Below are 23,021 nucleotides of genomic sequence, written 5' to 3' on the forward strand. Positions count from 1 at the left end.
CTTGGTTCATAGGAGAGTTCTATGAGAATTGCAGTACCACACGTATACTTACACACAAACAATGTGTGTGTGTGTCTCTCTCTCTCTCGGAATGTCATTGATTCCACTGCAGCCTGCTAATATATCTCCCCGCACCCAGCTATGAAATAGATATTTCCTGAGATCACAGGTGTGGAAGTGGATCTATCAAGTGGCTTCTGATTCTGCAGAGAAGAATAAACACCTTGAAAGAATCAGAAAGGGACTATCCCAGAGACACATGTACTTTTTCTTCCAATGTGAGAGAGGCTGAGAGTTTCACTGGTTTCTGTCTGGGAGACATGACCTCCTCACTAAGGCTTGAGAACTACAATTCCCAAAGTGCCATGCAGAAAGCTCTACCTGTCTGTCAGGAGGAGAAGTTCTATGCTTAATGGTTGGTGGAAGAACATACTCAGCAAGTTAAGGGACACCAAGAAATAAAGCTGTGTGGGAAGAAGTTCCTGGGGGATTGTCAGGTTACTAGGAGTTTGATGCTCTGGCACAGCATTGCAGTGTGTTTTGATTGTGAAGATGATGGCTGCAGGGCAACCAGTTACAGTATTTTGGGGGACATTAAAGTGCTGTTCAGCAGTGCTTTACCGTGGGCTGCATACGGGCCGGTGCAGGTTCTTACCGGTACGCCGTACTGGCCCACTTTCACCCCTGACTGTGGGTTCATTAACTCCTCTTCGGTTAGCCGATCTGGAGTGAGAGCGGTCACGCTGCAATATAACTCTCGAGCAACACAGAGTGATTGTATTAGCAGCACAGGGTTTTGATGAGTTATGCTGACTTGAGCTGCAGCTTGTACTCGCAAGGGGCCAACCAACTCGATTTAAAAGCACCATCACATTTGAGTTGAGGTTTGTGTGTATGGTCAGGACTCAAGTTGGGGGCCACACTCAATTTATAACTACAGTTAACTCTGCATTGAAGACAAGTCCTCCGAGTAGCCATGTTTTGGATGGGTCGAGGATTGAGAGAAAGGATGGTCTTGTGATTAAGACACTGGACTGGGTCTCCAGAAATCTGTGGTCAGTTCCTGGGTCTGCCATAGACTTCTTGTGTAACACTGGGCAAATCCTTTGCCCTTTCTGTGTCTCACCTCACCTGCTGCAAAATAATAGTACTTCCTTTCTCCCACTGTTTGCCCATCTTCTCTGTTTAGACTGTAATCTCTGTGGGCCCTGACTCTCTCCTACTATGTGTATGTACAATGCCTAGCACAATGGGCCCATCCGAGGCCCACTGAAGTCAGTTGTAGTTGAGATCATGGGTTAGATGTTCAGTCATCTGAGAGTCATGGCATGAGCATAGGACTGTGAGCCAGGAACCGCCTGCATTCTGTGCCAGGTTCTGCAAGTGTCTACCTGTGTCGGATTGGACATGCCATTTAGTCCTCTGCCTCAGTTTCCCGACGAGCAAAATAGGGATAGTATTATTAACCAACTTTTATAGGGGAGGGGATGGTGAGGATGACTTCATGTTTTCTGAAATGCAGTATAAATGCTAAGTACTATTATTATAGTTTCTGCTTGTTTGCTCGTTGGTGCATGAAAGGGAGGGTCAGAAGGGGTGGGAAATGGGTAAGAGGGGACAATGTGTGTTATGATTTCTAATGTAACCTAAGACATGTCTTCTAACCTTCGCTTCTGTTTCTCTTTTCTCTTCCAGGTGGAGCGGGAAATAGCCATCCTGAAGTTGATAGAACACCCCCATGTTTTAAAGCTGCATGACGTTTATGAAAATAAAAAATATTTGTAGGTATTATTGGCTTTTGCCAGGGAGTAAGAAGGGAAATGGAAGGGAAGGATTTTGTGGGGAGAAATGTTTGGAGACAGCATAACAGTGCAAAGAGACTGGAATAGGATTTGAGGTCACTCTAAACTTTGCTGTCCGTACGGTGCCTGCTATCAGCACTTGACTGAGAAAGGAATGGTTTTCATTGACTTGGTTTCCTTGTTCCCCCTTTTCTTCTGTTTTTCCCCCTGTCCTGTCTTAAACAAAAATTTAAATTACAAACAAGCCTTTTTCTATAATATTTAGCTGATATAGAGGGACAAAATCCAGGTTTGTAGACTCCAAGTTTGACCCGCCTCAAAACTGTTATAATCTGGTGAATAAAATCCTCCAGATTCTAAATATTTTAAATTAAACCCTCAGCACTTTCACCAAGAAAATTAATTTTTAAAATGTCCAAACAATAATAGCTATTGTTTTTGTAGGGCCTACATGTCTACACCCGTCAGTGATATTGGTCCACAGACAGAATTATTTTAGCTTGACAAGGTACCAGATAGTTTGAAATTGTTGTCAAACAAACAAGACACATTAATCTTGGCTCAACTGAAAAAAAAATCAATGTTTTCCAAATGGAAAAGGGCAAATCCAGAAGGTAGTTAAATGTGATTTCCAGGTTTTTAACAGGGTATTGCAAGCAAGGGGAGAGTGTTTAAAACTATTTTTGAAAATCACGTTCCAGCAGTGACCCCCCTTAATGTCACAGCAGTATAAGGGTGTAATCACTGAACCAAGGAATGTGTGTTGAATGGATGTAATAATCCCATATCGACCATACGACCAAGCTTGTTACTGGAGCAATGAATTCCTATTCCAAGAAGTGAGGCCTCAGCATTCAAGGGTTAGTTTAATAGAGCTGGCAGTAATTTCTTTTGGATTCCGAAGCCTTCTCTGGAACAGAGCCTGCCCAGGGTGGTGAACAATGGCCACCAGATGGCTTGTCACAGGTGCTGGGTGAGCTGGCTCCCATGTATCTTCAGCTACATGCTGTGGGCCAGATCCTTAGCTGGTATAAGTGGGCATGACTCCACTGAAGTCCAGTTTGCACCAGCTGAGGATGTAGCCCCAAGTGTCGTGGCAAGCCAGCCTTCTTTGCAAGGGAGGGGTGGTAAAGGGAGTGTGGGCTGACAGACAGGAATAAAATTTCTATAGCCAATGCATTCTGATTTAATTGAGGAAAAAGAGACACTGGTAATAGGCAGGGACCCAATCTTGCTCCTGTTGAAGTCAATGGGAAGACTCCTAGTTTATTTCAGTGTGGGGTGGGATCAGACCTCAGGCTTCCTATTGGCTGAGTGAAAAGGAGTCTTTTTCATGTGTGAGCCCTTTTTTCTTATATCTCCAACCTGTCCATTGACGGGCTGTGTGCATTTGGGTGATTGATACAATGTACAAATGCCTGGAAAACAAAGGCCAAACTGAATAGTGCAGGGTGGAGTTCGGATTAAAATATCATTATTTTTGCAGCATTGACAGTCATTGTGCATCTCTTTTCTCTTAGATAAAGATGCCTTGAACAAATGGTCTCTGCACATGTGTGCAGATATCTGCTGAAGTAGGTTGCGTTTTTACCCAGTCCTGGACAATGGGATTATTTTACTGCATGGAGGATGGTGCTGTTTAATGGTTAGAGTGTGGAATTCATGCTCTACTGCTCTACTTCGAGTAGTGTCCCTGTGGGTGCTCCACTGTAGTGTGCTTGCGTCCCTACACTGCTGATCCGAGAACTTCCGTAGCTGTGTCCGTTAGGCCAGCACATCCGCTGTCTCTCCTCATGCCCTGCCCTGAGGCTAGCCAGCGAGTGCAGGCTAACCCTCCTCAGTTCCTTCTCAACTGCCCCGGCTAGAGACGGAGCTATTCGCAGTCCGTGACAACCATTACTCTCGCTTTACATTTCTATAGCCAGTTAGTCTCCTAGTACGTAGTTGTAATTGTAGTTTTCTTCTTCTTTCCCATTTTTTTCCCTGAAAAAATAATTTAAAAAAAGAGACTTTATTTTTTGCCACTTTTTCTCATTGGGGACCCTTCCCCCAACATGATATGCCCAGTTCACTGGGCTTCAAGAAGCGCCTCTCCTGCAAAGAGGCGATCCATGTCACAGACAAGCGCTCCCGGTGCATTCGCTGCCTCAGGGAAGGCCACATTCCACAAAAGTGTGGTCTCTGCCAGCAACTCAGGCCCTGGTCTCGTAAGGACAGGGAGTTGAGACAGAAGATCATCTTCATGGAGGCAGCCCTCCGACCAGTGGTGAGCTGGAGCCGGTTTGCACCGGTTCGCATGAACCGGTTGTTAAATTTTGAACCAGTTTTAGAACCGGTTGTTAAAAATCGTTACGGCTCCCTGAGCTCCCAGCCGGGGAGGCTCCCCTGGCCCCTCCCTCTCCTTCTCCCCTCTTGCAGAGCCTCAGCGTGCCGCACCGCCGGCGCCAGCACTCTGGACCGCTCCTGGGCAGCTCTGCAGCTCCTGCCGCATTGAGCCGCATGGTAAGGGGGTGGGGCTGCGAGCTCCAGCGGGCCACATGGCATCCATACACGCTGCCCTGAGCAGCGTGGTAAGGGGGCCAGGCCGGGGCTGGGAGGAGAGGTTGGATAAGGGGCAGGGAGGGGGTGGAGGTTCTGGGGGTGCGGTCAGGGAAAGGTGGGGGTAGGCATGGGAGTTCCGGGGGGTCTGTCGGGCAGGGCCGATGCAACCACTAGGCGCACTAGGCAGCTGCCTAGGGCGCCAAGTGGTTGGAGGAACCAAAAAGCGGTGCCTCCCCAAATTTTTTTAAAGAGCGGAGCACAAGGCTGCTGCTGCTCCCTGGCTCCAGAGGGGCCGCCCACGGTGCGGCCAGTTCCTCCCCCCAGGGGAGCAGCTGGCAGCGGAGCGGGGAAGGGGAGGGTCTAGCCCTAGCAGCTGTGCCTTCTTCCCGGCACTGCTAGGTGTCTACTCTGCCTGCAAGGTACCTAGCTGGGCTGCGGGAGCCGCACGGGCCCACGGAGCGCCGCGGGGTGGGCAGGTCCAGTGCCTGGCCTGGGGAATGGTGTATGTGGGAGCAACCTGGGCACCTCTCCCCCAGCCAGTGCCACCCCCTCCAACACCCACCGACCAGCTACCTTCTCCCCTGTGCACCCCCCGACCCCAACAACCCACCCTGTCCTGCCACTTTTGCCTCTGGGCAACCTCTACCCGGCAAACTCCCCTGCAAGCCACGGTCACCTTCACCCCTGCATCAACCTCGGGACCCCCCCGCCACCTGCCATCTCCCTCCTGCCCACTCCTCCCTTGTGCACACCCCTCCCTGCCACCTTCACCCCACTGCAACAACCCCAGGCACATACACACCCCCATCTGCCAGCCCCTTGCAACAACCCCCTCTTGCCCACTTCTCCCTTGTGCCACTCCCTCCCTGCCACTGCATCCCCTGCAACGAGCCCCTTTTGCCTCTGTGCAATCTCTTCCCTGCCACTACACCCCCACCACCTCCACCTCTTGGCACATCCCTTAAATCAGAACTTTTTATAGGGAACTGGTTGTTAAGATTTTGGCAGCTCATCACTGCCTCTGACCGTTTCCAGACCTGCACCAAGAGCTACCTGGCAGACGTGAGTCTTCCCCACAGGCCTCAACATCCAAAGTCTGTGGGTTGAAGAAACCAGCCGCTGAGCCCTCTCAGAAGTCCCCACAGTGAGCCCCGAGCTAGCTGTAAATGATCTCTGGCATGCTCAGTGTCCTCGGTACCATTGGCACCAAGACAATCCCATCCCAGTACCCAAGGCTCATGAAGATCTACAGTCGCAGATGCCAGTGATGCACCTACGGATCCGATGGACACAGGCATCGAGTCAGCGGCACCAGGGGACAACGACAGGAGTTAGCACTCCTCTAAGAAGATGTTGCTGGTATACAATACTCCATTGGTACCATCATCGATGCCCCATGCTGCACCAAAGAGACCGGTGTGACCTAGATCTCCGTCCTTCCCGGTACTGCCAGTGGCACTGAGGGATCTCCATGTAGCTGACATACTGGAGTCTCCTTTTCTTGGTACCAAGACCTCTGCACTGAGTCTTCATCTGGCACAGGAGTCTTCCCCACTGCACTCCCCTGCCATGCTCCCCCGTTCTCTCAGACAGCAAACCAGAGGAGGCAGTATTGCAGTACCCCCCACCCCAGGCTCCCTGTGGTTCCCAATACCAACAGAGTCTCTGAGCATATCCTCAGATGGCCCCACCACCACCATCTTGGTACAGTTAACCATGGGCACCACAACTGGGCTCTATGCCACCACCACTCCAGTGGCTATACTGGACCTCTTGAGCTTCTAGACCCACTCAAAAACCCTCGAGACGCACCCCGTCAGCTGTGGCATCCAGAGCTTCTGAACCTCCAGAAGAAATCGTGGTGGAACCAGAGGGCAGCACTGAGGAAGAGGTGACTATATCTTCCTCCTCCTAAGATGAGGCCATTATGCCTCCACTGCCTTCTCTGGCTGATGATTTTCTCTTCTTCCAGGACCCAGTGAAGAGAGTGGCAGACACTCTTCATATACCGCCAGAAGAAGTCAAGGACCCACCACAAACTCCTTGACATACTCCATTCATCCTTGTCCTCAAAAATTGCCCTCCCTATTAATGAGGCTCTCCTGGACCCCACAAAAACCATACGGCAGACCCCAGGATCAGTGGCACCTACCTGCAAGCAGGCAGAAAAAAATATTATGTCTCATTAAGGGAGACAGAATTCCTCTTCTCCCACCCTCTACCCAACTCTGTCTTGGGAGACACTGTTAATTCTCGTGGCCATCAACATCAGATGAGGTCTACTCCCTACGGTAGGGACTGGAAGTGTTTGGACCTTTTTGGCCTTGGCCACGTTACAGTTTTGAATTGCCGCACTATTGGTGCTACAGAAACTATTCAAAACTGGACAGTTTTATTGAACCGCTGCCTGAGTCACACCATAACCAATTTAAAGCCGTTATTCAAGAGGGACAGTTAGTGACCAAGGTAGAGCTACAATCTGCCGTCAATGCAGCCAACACAGTAGCCAGGTCCATCTCCACAGCGGTGGCTATATCTGTCAGGCTGCCTGAAAGAGGTGCAGTTCACATTGAAGACCTTCCCTTTGAAGTCACTAAGCTCTTCACGGAGAAGACGGATGCCTCTCTTCACACATTAAAGGATTCTAGGGCTACTCGCTGCTCACTGGGCATCTACATGCCAGGACAAAAGAGGAAATATAGTCCACAGCCTCAGCAGAAACCACGCACCTCCCAATACCCAACTCAGTGCTACTACTGAGGAAGAAAACTAAGTTCCCGAGGCATAAACCATCTGGCCCACAATCTTCCACATCCTAGCTATCCACTTCCAAGCACCAATTTTGATGTGTTGATCAAAGGGTCGATAGACCACTCCCCCCAAACACTACAGCTGATCACCACTATCCGCTGATTTGGCTACCATCTGGCAATGTTCCGCAGCACCTGGGAAGGTATAACATCGGACCGATGAGGCTTACAGATCTATCCATTTTACCTCCCTACCCCCTCTACAACACCTTTCCCTGTCCCTCTTCAGGGACCCTTCTCACGAGAGTTTACTATCACAAGAGGTAGATTGTCTCCTCCAATTAGGAGCCATAGAACCAGTAGCTCAACATCTACGAGGCAAAGGGTTCTACTCTCGCTATTTCCTAATACCCAAGAGGAAGGGAGATTGGAGAGCTATGCTAGACCTTGGAGCACTCAACGAGTTTGTCAAAGTTCAAAATTCAAGATGATCACTCTAGCAATGATCATTCCAGCATTGGAACAGGGAGAATGGTTTTCAGCCCTCGACCTTCTGGACGCCTACTTCCATATCTCAATCCTACCATCTCACAGACGATTTCTCAGATTTACCCTAGGACAAGACCACTACCTGTACAGAGTACTCCCCCCTTTCGGGCTATCATCCGCCCTGATGTATTCTCCGAGGTTCCCTCAGCAGTGGCCGCACACTTGCACTCCCAAGTGCAAATCATGATTTACCCCTATCTGGAGGATTGCCTCTTCAGAGCCCAGTCTCTCCATGAGGCCCACCGAATCTGCAATAGACTTTTTCCCAGAACTGGGGCTACAGATCAGCGCCCAGAAAACAACCCTCGTTCCAGTGCAACACCTGGAATTCAAAGGCGCCGACCTCGACTCATTACAGGCCAGAGCTCTCTTACCTCAACACAGATTCCTCTCCTTGGCCATACTCATTGAGACCATTCAAAACAGCCCACAAATATCAGCAATACCACATGCCAGGCTTCACATTCCATGCCTCCAGATGTGGTTCATCTCAGTTTACAGACCAGAGACACACTAGACAAACCCCTGTCACTACCCACAAGGATCAAAAACTCCTTAGACTGGTGGAAGGACTCAGCCAATGTTTGCAAATGGATCCCCTTCTCGCAACCTCCTCCCCTCCATCGTTGCTTCTTACCACCGATGCATCGCTCATAGGATGGGATATGCATCTAAGCAGCCTCACGATACAAGGTAGGTGGTCATCCATGGAGATATCCTTTCACATCAACCTCCTCGAGCTCAGGGCAGTCAGGAATGCCTGTGCCCATTTCCTTCCGCTGGTCAAAGGATTACACACGAGAGTGCTAACAGGCAACACAGCGTGTATGTACTACATAGATCAACAGGGGGAATCCAGGTTGCCCTCCCTCTGTGTGGAAACGATGAGACTATGGAACTGGTGTGTCTCTCACGACATCGGACTGTCCACGGCTTACCTCCCGGGCACACAAAACTCCATAGCGGACCGGCTCAGTCACAAATTCCCACCTGACCATGAGTGGGGGATAAACCCAGCAATACTTCATGACCAGTTCAGGAGGTGGGGGACACCGATCACAGACCTGTTTGCCACTCAACTGAACAGGAAATGTTCACACTACTACTATGGAGCAGGGGTAGGACAACATTCCCTGGGCGATGCTTTCCACTTCCCCTGGGACAGGGGCATCCTCTATGCCTTTCCTCCCTTTTCCCTACTGTTGAAAGTCCTATTGAAAATAAAAAGAGAAGGCGCACACATCATACTGATCACTCCCACTTGGCTGAGGCAGACCTTGTACCCTTACTTGTCACAGGTCGCGATATGCCTGCCAATCTCTCTCCAATCCACTCTGTATCTCCTCTTGCAGAACGGAGGATGCACCCTACATCTGAACCTGGGGATTCTTCGCCTCAAGGTGTGCCTGCTTCATGGTTCCAACACCAAGAGAACTCCTGCTTGAGGGAGGTACAAGAGAGAGTACTACACAGGAGAAAGTCCTCGACACCTGCGAAAACGGCCCAGGTTCCAGATTTGGTGTACTTCCCAACAAAAATCCCCAACATGTGCGGCTCTTCCACAGATCTTAGGCTATGTACTGACCCTAAAAAGATCTTGACTATCTCTCAACTCTCTGAGTCCACCTGGCGGCCATAGCAGCCTTCCACAGCCAGTAGAGGGATACTCAGCCAGTAGAGGGATACTCAGTTGTCATACCCAACCACTAAAAGATTCCTCCAGGGTACAGTAAATCTTTTCCCACAACCCCGGCACCCTAACCCCGTGTGGGACCTAAACCTGGCATCGAAAAGACTGACTAGGCCTCCCTTTGAACCCCTGGCCACCTGTTCATTTACATATCTCTCTATGAAAACAGCCTTCCTGATAGCAATCACCTCGGCTAGGAGAATAGGAAAATAGCCGTTCTGATGGCACATCACCTCTACACGGTATTCTTTCAGGACAAGGTTACACTCAGGCCACATCCAAAATTCATCCTTAAGGTAACCTCCCTGTTTCACATGAACCAATTGATTCACCTTCCAACCTTCTACCCAAGCCTCACCGACACAACAGGGAGGCTATATTACGCACGCTAGATGTCAGGAGAGCCCTAGCCTTCTATCTGGATAGGATGAAGGTTTTCAGGAAGTCCCCAGGGCTTTTCCTCTCCCTTGCAGAAAGATCCAAGGGCTCAGCAATATCAGCCCAGAGACTCTCTAAGTGGGTCTCGAACTGCATCAGACAGTGTTACCAAGTTCACAATAGGACCACTCCAGATACTACCCATACACACTCCACAAGGTCGATCTCTTCATCCCTCCCTTTCTTCAAGAATGTCCCTATCTCAGAAATCTGTAGAGCAGTGACATGGGCGTCAGTCCACACCTTCGCAGAACATTATGCAATCACTGGGGACTCCACCTCTGATACCATCTTCAGCTCCACAATGCTGTCATCTGTAACTGACCCAACTCTGAAGTCCCAGCCCTCCAGTGGTGGGTACTGCTCGGGAGTCACCTAAAGTGGAGCATGAATAGGGACACTACTCAAAGAAAAAGAAGTTACTCACCTTGTGCAGTAACGATGGTTCTTCGGCATGTGTCCCTATGGGTGCTTCACAATCCACCCTCCTCCCCTCTACTTCCGAGCTCTTGCCAATGACTGTGGTAGAGAAGGAACTGCAGGGTGTTAGCCTGCATGTGGTGGCTGGCCTCGTGGCAGGGCACAAGGAGAGACAGCACGTGTGTGGGCTTAACAGACACTGCTCGCAAAGTTCTCCGATTGGCAGTGCAGGGATAGAAGCATGCCTACAGTGGACCACTCATAGCGACCACATCTTGAAGAACCACTGTGACTGCACCAAGCAAGTACCTTCTCCAAAACTTTCAAAAATAACTAGTGCCTTTTTGTGCCCAGTTTAAGCCACATGAAAAGGGCATGATTTTCAGAAACTGTGAACACCCTCCCTCAAAAACCAGGCCCCTTTAAGGTGTCTCAGTGTAGACACCCAAAAATGGAAGCACCCCAAATCTCTAAGCCAGGTTTGAAAATCTTGGCCGTGAATCCTGGATTCTAATCCTGACTTGGCGACTGACTCACTGTGTAACCTCGAGTAAATCACTTGCCACTCCCCGAGCTTCAGTTCCCCCAGTCTCTAAAATGGGACTAATAATGCCTACTTCAGAGATCTGTTGATTCCTTCCAAGGAAACACACTGACTATGGAAATGCAAGGGATTATTCTTTATTATTAATCTCATTAGTCATATAATTTTAAAGAAATGGCGTAATGCGGCTTCTGTGCCAGATCTCACTGTTCAGAATTAGAACTGGGCATGGCCTTGGGTTGAATTGAGAAGAGGGAGAGAGAGTGTCCATGGAGGGTACAAGTGTGTGGAGGGAGGCTGCGTGTATGCACTTATTAAAGGTGGGAACAGGGGTGCTGATGTGACTTGCACTTTATTTGCACAAATAATAAAACACTGTGACCCCCACCATCAGCAACAATTTGCTCTCTGGTTGCCGCAGCGCCTTTCCATCAAACCTGACATCTTGACAGTGGTGTCTATGGCATGGTTTCTTAGGCAGCTTATGAATTATGGGTGATATTTCGGATGCCAGAGACTAATCGCAGCGCGGCGCTGGGGAGTATTTCCTCGATAAATGTTAATTTCACAAATCATGTTTGACTTTTGGTTTATGATTTAATTTGTGACAAGGGGCTTTGGTTGAGTAGATTCCTAATGCATCCATGAATCAAATCCTTTTTCCACAGTTTGTTTAGCGCTGAAAATGAGTTTAAAAAGAATAATAAAAATTCGGCAGCATAGCTGTGTTAGCGTAGCAGTCATATCTACTCTGGTTCGGTTTTTTTAATTGGGATATTTAGAGAGACAAAGCTGGTTATAAGGCTTAAGGCTTTCAGTTCCTTTCCAGCATATTGATTTGTCTTATTTAACCACAGGACTGCAGAATATCATGCCAGGTACATAGGGCAAAATCACAGCTCCATTGTGTCTCACTGTGTACAGCACCCTCTATAAAAACACTACAGTAGTGGGCCAAAGCAACAGCACTGTTGTTGCCAGTTGTTTTTAGTAGTATTGTTTCTTATTTGTTTTACAGGAGCATCAAGAGCCATCAGCAGAGATCAGGGCATATTGTGCTAGATGCCGTACAAACACATTATTAGAGACAGTCCTTGCCCTGCACATTTTATAATCTAAATAGACGAGACAGACAAAAAGGGTGGGGGCAAGGGAAGATTATTATCCCCATTTTTCAGATGGGGAATTGAGGCACTGTGGCCTTGTCTAGACTTGATCCAATGTTGTTTAATATAGTTATTAACTGTCTAGAATGGAGGGTGAGCAATGAGGTAGCAAAATTTGGAGATGGCACAGTTATTTAGGCTAGTTGAATCCATTTTGAGTCCAGAAAAGGCTGAGGAACTTCAGAGAAACCTAAGCAAGCTAGGTGAATGGGCAACACAATGGCAAATGAAGTTCAACGTTGATAAGTGCTAAGTGATGCTCACTGAAGGGAAATACTTGAACTACTCACACACCTTGTGATGTTCTAAATTAACTGTATCAACTCAGAAGAGGGACCTGGGCATCACTGTGGAGTGCTCGGTGCGGATATCTGCTGATTGTGCAGCTGTTGTGGAAAAAAGCAAACGCTGTTAGGATGCATAAGGAAGGAGATGGAGAAAAACTCAAATAATATGCCTTATTATAAATTGATCGGGCAGCCTTCTCTGGAGTGCCTTGTGTAGTATTCATGCAGCTTCTCTTCTCCGTGTCTCATAACCCAAGAAAAAGGGAACATTCGATGAAACTGAAAGGTAGCAAATTCAAAACTGATAAAAGGAAATACTTTTTCAATCATTATGTAATTAGACTATGGAGCTCATTCCCACATAATGTCTTTGAGGCCAAGAATTTAGTAAGATTCAAAGAGGGACTGGACATTTAAACAGAGAACTGTAATATCCTGAAGTATAACACTTTGTGCAAACAAAGAGTTTTGAAAGGGATAAAAAATAAAATCATGATTCAGGGCATAAGATGTTTTCTAACTATGAGAAATCAGGATGAGATCTGCATAGACAGCAGATTATCCCATAACTGCCTACTTTGGGATTCTTATACCCTCCTCTGAAGCCTCTGGTGCTGACCACTGGACTAGGTGGATCACAAGTCTGATACACTCTGGCAGTTCCTGTTTTCTTATGACTAGGATAAAGCGTATCTTTTAAATGCGTAACATTAAAAAAAAACCAACCTTTAGTTCTAGTCAAGACAAGAGAAATTAAGTGATTTGCCCAAGGTCACACAGGAAGTCTGTAGCAAAACTGGGAACGAAACGCTACTCTTCTGAGGCCCAACCAAGTTTCCTCTCTGCGTTGGGTAAGAGGGGATGCATAGGTGCACCACCCCAGAAGGAGCTCCAGAAAGGAATCGCAACTCACTGACACCCCTCTCAGCCACAGTGTCTCTGGAAGCTCCTGTTCTGCATGGGTCGGGGAGTTTGCTATGTAAACCCTTACCTAACACAGCATCCAGCAAGCTTTGCTAGTACCCATTCCTGCCCCCCATCCCCCCCACCCCTCACACACACACACATGCACACCCTGCCCCTTCTCATCCCACTTGTTCTTGGAGGGAGTGTCAGGCACTCAGGCCGTATGCAGGTCATCTTTAAATGCCATGGACCCAATTCCAAAATACACCACTCAGCCTGGTGTAGCTGAAAGCAGAACTTAGTCCTGTTGCTCATAGGACAACAATAGAAGCTTTCCATGGGATCTAGAGGGGAAAAGCAGGGAACACTGAGGGGGGGTGGAGGCAAGTCGAGGTGTGTGCAAAACCTGGGTCCAGAGCATGGGTCTATGTCATATCAAACAAATAGGTGAGTTGTGTGGAAATATATGGGCTATATTTCTATGTGGGGTTTTCTGGTGATTTGTATTTCACCCTTGAGGTTTATAACAACATCAGCACCCTGCAGTGGGATTGCAGCCTCATAATTCATAGTTGTCTGCCTATTCCTTTCATAGCTCATAGCTGCTTGTGCAGTATTCTCTGTCTAGTGTGTATGTACACACAGTTTACAGTTACACAAAGGATATCGACATACCCACTAACCCTTTAGAAATCTGAAAGCAGATTTTTTTTTGCCCCCTCTTACTGTATATAAAGAAGTTCCCTTCCCACATGAATTGGCCCTGGAGAGAAATGGTGTGACTAGAATGCAGGTAGAAGGGAGCTGTGTACACACTATTCATAGCACTACCACTGTGAGCTGGGGAATGGTTTTTTGTTAAAAACCTGTTGTGTGTTAAATAAGGGGAAGCAAAAAAACATGCTGCTCTTCACCTGTGGAAGTGGCCGGTGCATATTTTACTAGGGAGCAATTTAAAATCATATTTTAAGTCACAGATATGCATCTTATTATTCAATAGGTCTGGGCTTTCCTGCAGACTTGCAAAAGCAATTAACCTGCTATTCAAGGAGCTCTTAGCATAGCAAACCCAGTGCCACCATTTAGCCCAGAATGTGTGTTATAATCCCATTTCCAAAGGAATTCCACCTGACAGATAGAACTTAGCAACAGAACCCTTTCAAGAAAGGGTGGAGGTACAATTTGTCTAGCTATTTTACCTGTCTATCTCTTAGGTCTTGTTTGGATGTTGGGTTAGCATCTGTCTAGCCAGAACTCGGTTTAAGCATCACCATGAATGCTAACATGCTTCTCTAGACAGGCAGGCTGATGACAATACATACAGGGCCACACTCTGACTTCTGCTTTCGCTCTCACTCTTTCCTTGTGGCTATTTTTAAAACAATCTCGTAGCTCAAGAAGGCTAGTTACAGGACATACATTAATTAGCTCCCCATCTCCTTGTAGACCTAATAATGGCAACTAAGAGTGGTTCTTTCCACTTACCCAAATGCTCTCTGTGTTCTAGCCAAAACCTTAAGGACGATATCACTCCATAGCTGCCAATTTACAAATCTCCACCCCAGGCCAATGCCGAGGCAGATACCATGGTGATGTGCATGATGTAAAAGTATAGGTAGAAGTCCCCACCTCGCAGCCATTATCCTTGTGGCTAAGCCGGATTTGATTCAATGCCTTCAGCCTGTTGACTGCTGTGGTTGACCATTCAGTGGGGCAATCACAGTTAGACACATCACCAGGATAAGCATGCTGCTTCCACAGCACTCCCAGCCACACCACAATTTGGCAGCAAGAGACAAAAGTATTATAGAGCACTTGATAGTGAGGTTCACCTGATGTGACCATAACGAAGAGCAAACACACTCTGAGTAAGTCATGGGGAATAGAATTTGTGGTCAAAAAGCGCTGTCTTTACTCAGTGAGCCACAAAGGGCTTCACAAAAACCTTGAGCTATATAGTGATCATGCACTGACTGCAGGAAAATTCAGTAGCCATTATGTGTCCAGAAACAGAGCATAGGTCTGGAAGACAGGATACCTGGTTTCTATTCTTGACTCTGACATTAAATCATGGCTTGAGCTTGACCAAGTCAGATGACTTTTGGGCACTGTCTCCTCTTCTTTGAAGTGGGGGAGGGATGATACTATTCACTCACCATTTAAAGGCCATGGGCTCAGGTTTTCAAGTACTCAGCCTCTACAGTTGGGCCCACATTTTGAGAAGAGCTCAGCTCCCATTGGGCACCTAAGTAAGGGCCAGGTTCTCAAAAATGCTGAGTACCCAGCAGCTCCGGTTGTGACACACGCAGTCAGATTTTCAGAACTGCTCAGCACCAAATACCCTGAAGTCATGTGAAAACTTGGCCCTTCCAGCCCTCCAAATAAAAGATGCTATGTCACTGCAAAGTGCTGTTACAGCTGGTGGTGGATGAACCTCAAAGGTTTGGTTCTCTCTCACAGAATCAGGTTGTCTCATGGGAATTTGCTAGGAAACCTGGTAAGATAGAGAGACATATCTTTTTTAAAAAAAAAAAACATGTTTTAACCTTTACATTTCAGACTCAATTCCCATTCTCAGCTCAGGTTTGATTATTTCATCCAAACCAGTTCAAGCATGCCATACAAGAACCCGTTTTAACTGATAGGGAGCATACTGGACAGACCACTGGGGTTATTCCCTACTCCTTTGAAAAGTGCCATTTGTTCTTTAACCCCCCCTCCAGACACCGCAGAAGCCATTCCTCCATCCTGCAGGGCAATGTCACTACTGGGCATGAGCCCAAATCTCATTGCAGGACTTAAAACCCATAACCTTCTGACTTCAGCGATAAGAATGCTACACATTGAGCCAATTAACGAAAACAGAATACCCCCTCCTACCCATGCACAACTCGCAAGTCTGGCAGGTGCAGGATCTATTGACAGCAGGAGTCAAAGATCAGCAGTGTCTGCAGAGGCATTCATATTGCCAGCCCTCTCCTGATTGTTTTTTTTTTAATTATGATTATTTCTGTTGAAAACTGATGCTGAGGTGAAAGAGGATGTGAGAGAGGAGTGGCACTGTTAGAGTCTTTTTTTTATTGGCAGCCCTAGCTTCTGAAATTAGACCCACATGTGGGAAAACCCTGCGTGGATTTCAAAAGAAAGAGTGCAGGTGTAAACAGAGTGCATCTGTGTCATGTTGGAGTGTAGAGCATTGGGCTCAGCAAAGAGTGTCTTGAACTTTCATTCTTGGGGTTTCCAAGTGCAGCAAGAGAGACCAAAAACCAGTTCACCTGACTCGAAGGCAAACAGAAAAACCCCAGCCTGGGTTACAACTTCAATCAGGGGAGCTATACTTACCTAACAATTTTTGCCCCTTTGTCTGTGGCTGATTTGTTTGTATAGAGTGTCCAGTAGTCCACCTGAGAGCTTAACTGGGCTTTCAGCTCTGCCATGTGCATCGTCATGGGCCTCAGCAAGGGGTTAACTCCTTGCTTGCCAGAAAGCCAGTTGGACACAGGTCCCTGTGACAGCCGCGCCATGGTGTGGGTGAGGGTCAAAGAGAGACATAAGTCTGTAAATAAAAGGGCCCCAAGCTCTCAAGAATAGGAACTAGGGGTGGTTTCAGCGTTCCTGATCAGCCAGTGACAGATATGCTACAGAGGACAGTGTGCTAGCTAATGGGTGTCGTCTCAGCCTTGCCCAGCCCATACTGAGCATCCCTCCGGCCGGATGCGTTCCACATCGTGTGCCCACGTAGGAGATGACTGCTGTGCTTTGGCATGCACGACTACACACCATAAATAGCAGCCACGGCAGCCCTCGAAACACCTTTCATCCCCAATAAATCAAAGGTAGAAGCAGCACAACGGCATAACCGACCTCTCCACACTCCCCCTCCCATCCCTCTAGTCCAAACATAATTAGCAACCACACAAAAAGTCCCTTCAAACAAGCAGCTTATGGTTAAAATTGGTCCTTTAAAACAAATCACAAGTGCAAACATTTTTTTGCGGGGGTGGGGGGAATAAAGAGCTCCTGGCTCTGTGCCAAATTAGGGTTTAAAAATTCATGCCCGCCATAAGAATTTATATAGCTCCTGAATAATTTATAGGCTGCACCAATAACAAGGGTCTTAATATCTGATAGAGATTATTTAATCAATAGAAAATGGCACAGCAGAAAGCCATCAAAGAATTACAGTATGTCAGTTCAGGCTGGGCAGTTTTTAACCCTCCTCCTGCTGAGTTGTAGGTGGTAGAACTTTTTGAAGAGAGTGATGGTCTACAGAAGAAATCTTTAAGCCTGCATTTGGCTGTAAGCTTGTCTCTGGAGACCTGGCATTTGGGACCAGTCTCTCACCAATGCACAGTTGCTTTGAAATGTAATGAATTTTCTAGCTCTCGGTCGAGTTGTTTGGGAGTAATAGTTAGTTTCTAATGAGCAATATGCTGGGAATTTGTTGCGGGGGCGGTGGCTGCTATTTTCTGGTTGCTTGGACTTTTGCTGGGATTACTGAATATGTCTGGCACATGATAGTTCTGATGCAGCCAACATCTTCACACAGACTGTCAGTGGGTATTCATGTGGCCTAAGCACATGGTACCATCAGGAAGTTTTAAGAAGTGTGGGTATTGGTGGGCTTGCGGTAGGTGAGGGCAAAGGGTTGTTTCTGTCCTTATATCTTGAATTACTATTTGACTCAAGCCTCTGACCACATAGACTGGTTATGTTGGTCTAACTGCATCCGTGTCAAGTCTAGAGTGTCCATTATCTGTGCTGCGTTCCTTGGTCTTAGCATTCTTCTAATCAGTCTCTTATAAAAGCAAAATATTAAGCTAGAAGTCAAGGGGGCCAGATCCCAGAGCAGACTTAACTAATCATTGAAGTGTCCTGCCTCGGGGCTGAACATCGCCACCATGCTGCCAAATCTTAAAACAGGATCTTCACAGTCCATCAGTATCAGCTCTACCAGATACTCCCAAAGCCTTGCCTATTTGAACCAGTAGGAGCTGTGCTAAGTTTCCTCATCTTGAAAGTTGTTCTTTGCATCTATTCAGAGGTCTTTGCCTCACAGTGGAATACAGATATAAAGTCATAGATTTCTAAAGTCAGGAGGGACTATTATGATCATCTAGTCTGACCTCCTAGAGCACAGACCATAGGACCTCATCCTGTGAGTCACAGATTGAGGCATGCACAGACAAACCACCTTCCTGCCAAGGTTTAAGTGAGGTGGGATTTTTTTTTTCAGTACCATTTAATAAAAATCTCAAAAGTTAATTAGTACCAGACCTGGTCAATACATAGATGAATGACTTGCAAGGATGACCCAGGTACTGCAGGAAATGGCACTCTTCCCTCTTAGTGTGTAACCAGTTCCCCAATGTGCTGGTAGGGATAATGTCTGTCCATTTTTTTGCAGGGAATTTACACCAAGGCCGTGACCTTGCTGATAGTTAAAATCCCATAGCTCTTTTTTTGAGAGTAAGAGTGTAAATCCCATTGTTATCCAGTTTGGATCATTAATATTCCTCCTACTTAACATTCCATTGTAGTTTCAGCAGGAGCAGTTACTTTTCGCTTCCTAAAGTATGTTGTATAGTGTTGCTGCCACATTTTGCCACAGAAGTTGCTCGCTTGAGTAGTGGATTAATGCTCCCTAGCTGAGTGATGCTCAGCTCTAGATCTCCTTCTCTTCGAATCCAGACAGTAGTACTATGTAGTATTATTCTGCCAGGTCCTAATCAAGACAGTGATCTGCCTGAAAATGAACTGGCTACAACTCCTAGACTTCGGCAGTGAGAGGTTTTCGGAGGAGTGAGAAAAGGAGGGGAATAGAGAGATACAGTATCTGCATCATCTATTGAAGGTGAATTCTAGCCTTTGCTAAAATGGTTTGCAGAACCATTCCTGTCCCTAGATAGTCCAGTTTGCCTTCCATTGCCAACAGCTAGTCAGGAATCGGTGATCATTCCTCTTGCAAGTGGACATTGTAATGGCCAGCCACACTTTTGTCACCTCCAAGCTGGATTACTATAGTGCAAGGACTAACTTTGAAGTATAACCAGAATCTCTGGCTAGTTCATCACACAACTGTCTCATGTCTACACTGGCTTCCTGTTCACGTCCCTCTGCAGCTCAAGGTGCTGGTAATAATCTCTAAAGCATTGATGGTCTGGAACTCAGTTTAGTGAGAGACCATCTCATCTTGTACACTGTGGTGGCATGGTATCAGCTTAAACTCCTCAGGGTCAAAGGTCTCTGTCTTATGCATTCACTCTCCTTAGCAGTCCATCAAAGCCCAAGACTTGCTTTGTGCAAGACATTCCCATTTGGCCTAGCTTTTAACTGATTTGTGTTTTTAGTGGCGGTGGCAGGGGGAAGAAGAACCTGTTTGATTTTTTTCCTGGCCAAATGACTTTGGTTTATTCTTTATTTGCCCATTTGAGATGTTCTATTTAATTTACTCTTTTAAAATGTTTACTATTCATCAGAGGCCTAGCTGCAACAGCCGTAGGCACTTCAATAATCTTTATAATATAATACGTTATATTATACGTTTGGACATTCATTTGAAAAGTGCTTTCAAATTCTTTGGGATAAGAGATGATATACAGTATTGGAGCATGAGTCCGTGAGTCAGGAGTTCTGCTCCCAACTATTCTGCTGACCTGCTATGAGCCCTTGGACAAGTTGCTCCCTCTCAGTTCCTCAGTTTCACCATATGTAAAATAAGGATAATAAAATCTCCCTAATTCACAGGGGAGTGACGAGTCTCTCATTATAAATGCTTGTAAGGTGCATTGAGATCCTTTGATGAAAGGTGACGTAGAAGTGCAAAGTATTGTTATTAAGTATTATAAATTCAGTTATTATTTTGCATTCATAATCTTTCATCCAAAGATCTCAATTTACTTTAATAAATAATAAATAAATGTATATGTTGCCCCGAAGGATCTAATTTGTATAAGGGCAGATGTATCATAAATTGTGTGGATCTATAGGGCTGGGAAAACATGAACTGCATATCCATTACCAAGACTTAATGATGAGCTGCTGTGGGGACACTTAGGTGGCATGCACGTATTTTTCCTGGCCATGCCTGCTAAGGGTTAGCAAACAACCTGTCATCCTCTGTAATCATCAGGACTGGGATGACCTCCTTAGATATTGTGCCCTTGGTACCTGGTGATGGACGGATCTGGTTCTTCCTGGGCCAGTCTGCCTTTCTGTAAGAGTTGTGTTTCCATAAATCACTCCAGGCTAGATTGTGCAATTTAAGCACAGCCCTGCCTTGGGGTGGCACAGAGCTGCCCTGCCCCAGAGTGAGCACCCGGGGACATTCTCCCAGAGCTCCCCAGTGTGTAGCAGGAGCACATACAGCCATTTATGGGGTGCAGCACACTTCTCTTACCCTGCAGCCCGTCAGCAAGTACAGGAGTGGAGTCGTGGCTCTGCCTACTCTCCTCCCCTTTGAGCACAGGGACTTCAGCTCTCACTCCTGCCCTTTCATGTGCTGCACAAGGTGGGAGGAGGCTCCTTGCTCCCTTCCCCACGCAGTGACCGCATGGAAGAGCCAGGCAGAGTCTGGCTCAGCATCTGGGGTTTGCAGGTGAAAATGAAAAGCAAGCTCATGAATTAGTAGTAAATTTCCCACCAACAGAAATGAACCCAAGCCAAGATATACAGAACTGAAGGAAAATATGGCTCAGAATCCAAACTTGGAGGAGCAGGCCATGAAGGACCAACTTGGCCCCAAGGAAAATATCCCTGTGCAGGAGCAATATAGGCCCTGTGCTGTCCCACCTCACGGCGCCTGGCCTAGGGGCATGTTGGGGCCAGGAAAAGGAGACGGTATTGTGCTCTATGCTATGTCTGTGCTGGGCGGCAGAACAGCCCCTAGGCAGTCATGGGGAGGCTGCTGTAAGTTAGAACGTGCTGGGAGCTGTACCAGCTCCTAGAACAGGCGGAATCTGGGAGGCACAAAGATGGCTTACAGCCACCTTTGCCCCGCACTGCTGCTATCCCTGTAACAGTTGCAAGGTTTATACAGTTTTGTTGCCTTAAACATTCTATCAGAGACTTTTTTTTAAAAGTCGAGCCTTAGTTCTTTTCCGAGTTGCATGGGCGTCTCACATGATACCTAGATGCCACGTGAGGTTAGTAGCTTGTTAGCTTTGACTGGGGAAGGTGATGAGTCTAGGATACAGATCGAAAAGTGGCGAAGGGGATAGATAAAATTAATAAAACACATTGGGAAGAATCACTCGGCTGCTGTTCATGATCTCTCTGCTCCTCTCTGGTGGATGAAATCATTTCTCCTATTAAGCATTCGGTTTCTTTTCCTTTAAACACCGGGGTCTCGTCTCCTTCGTCTCTGAAGCTTTCCCTGAAATTTTTCATTTCATGTATTGGCTCACAGCAGAGGCATAAAGAAATTCTGGGCACGCATGGTGCTGGCATTCTGAAACCATGGCCTTGCCTGTTTGGGAATCTGCCCCACATTTAAGAATTCACCCAGTAGAGGAAGTGTTTAATAATTTTTTTAAACTGTGTGTGCACACTGCAAATTGGAGTTGTGGAAGCCTGACAGCTGCAGCCTCTGTCCAAATCCACTTGTTCCAAATGGACTCGTATCAAAAAGGAGAGGCCAGCGCTGCAGTCACCATAATCACAGCAGTGAAAGCTAGAGAACAGGGGTGATTGATGTTCAGGGCAGTGTGGTCTAGTGAACATGAGCACAGGAAATCTTGAGTTCTAATCCCAGCTCTGAGACCATCTTGCCACGTAACCTTGGGTAATTCACTGTGCCTCACTCCCCTGTCTGTAAAATGGGGGTGATGACCTTTACAGCGTGTCTCTCGCAAGGAAAGTGAGAGGATTAAATTAGTTAACATTTGTACAGTGCTTTCAAGGTGGGAGAGCTAAGTGTTCTGGCAGAGTCCTTCAGCCCGGGGTGGCTCCATACTTCCCTGTCGCAATTATCACAGCATGCGGGTGTACAGTGCACTGCCAAGGGGCTGCCTCTGTTTACTCTGCAGTGACTTTTCAGAGAGTAATGCATGGTGTGTTTTTTACAGCTAGGTTTCCACTGGGGAGAGCTTTTGACTGACACCATCAGTTTTACCATAGGCAGAGTTGAAAAACACCCTTTAAAAATTGCTGCTTTCCATTTTCTATATAACATGAAACTCAGGCTGTGCAATGAATGGAAAGCAATGGCCAAGACTAGTTTCTGGGAACAGATGCAGGAGCAAAATGGTACCATGAGGTAATATCATTGTCAGGAAGGGGCAGAATGGGGGAGGAACGGCAGGAAAATCTTGCTTTCCTTGTCCATTTTTCCAAGCTATGTATATTCTGTTGCTCACCTGCTCCCTGAATCAGCAAACAGTCAGGCCAGGTTCAGTGCCGCTGCTTTCTATTAAACTCATCGAGGGCTGTAGAGCAAGTTGATGGCTGGTCTTGTGGACTCACTGTTTGACTCAGGGAAAGTCACTGAGGGCAGGTCTACACTACAGGGCTCAGTCGACCTAAGTTACGCAATTCCAGCTATGTGAATAACGTAGCTGGGGTCGACGTACCTTAGGTTGACCTTTTGCGGTGTCTACACTGTGCTGGGTCGACGGGTCCCGTCGACTTACCTTATGCTTCTCATTCCAATCGAGTACCGGAGTCGATGGGAGAGCGATTGGCGGTCGATTTAGCGGGTCTTCACTAGACCCGCTAAATGGATCCCCTGGAAAGTGGAGACAAGCCCTGAGTCTCTCCGTTCCTCAGTTCCCCATCTGTAAAAAGGGACAATACTCTTTCCTTTGTCTTCCTTCTCTGTCTAGACTGTAAGCTTTTGAGAATAGGATTCTCTTTTTATATATAGGTACAGCATGGACCATCTAAGCTATAGTGCACTAATCAAAATAATTAACACTTTCCACAGTATGCA

At 46.9% G+C, this 23,021-nt stretch overlaps 1 protein-coding gene across 19 annotated transcripts in view; it reads left to right on the forward strand.

Moving 5' to 3' along the window:
* The window catches only part of BRSK2 (BR serine/threonine kinase 2), a 427,587-nt gene that overhangs the window by 285,959 nt on the left and 118,607 nt on the right, over positions 1–23,021 (forward strand). For all 19 annotated transcript variants that reach the window (XM_043548957.1, XM_043548952.1, XM_043548954.1 and 16 more), the window contains exon 3: positions 1,696–1,781. In XM_043548957.1, coding sequence (XP_043404892.1) covers positions 1,696–1,781 — 86 coding nt within the window. The remainder of the gene's footprint in view (positions 1–1,695; positions 1,782–23,021) is intronic.

The sequence above is a fragment of the Chelonia mydas genome, chromosome 6, assembly GCF_015237465.2.
Source record: "Chelonia mydas isolate rCheMyd1 chromosome 6, rCheMyd1.pri.v2, whole genome shotgun sequence".
NCBI lineage: Eukaryota > Metazoa > Chordata > Testudines > Cheloniidae > Chelonia > Chelonia mydas.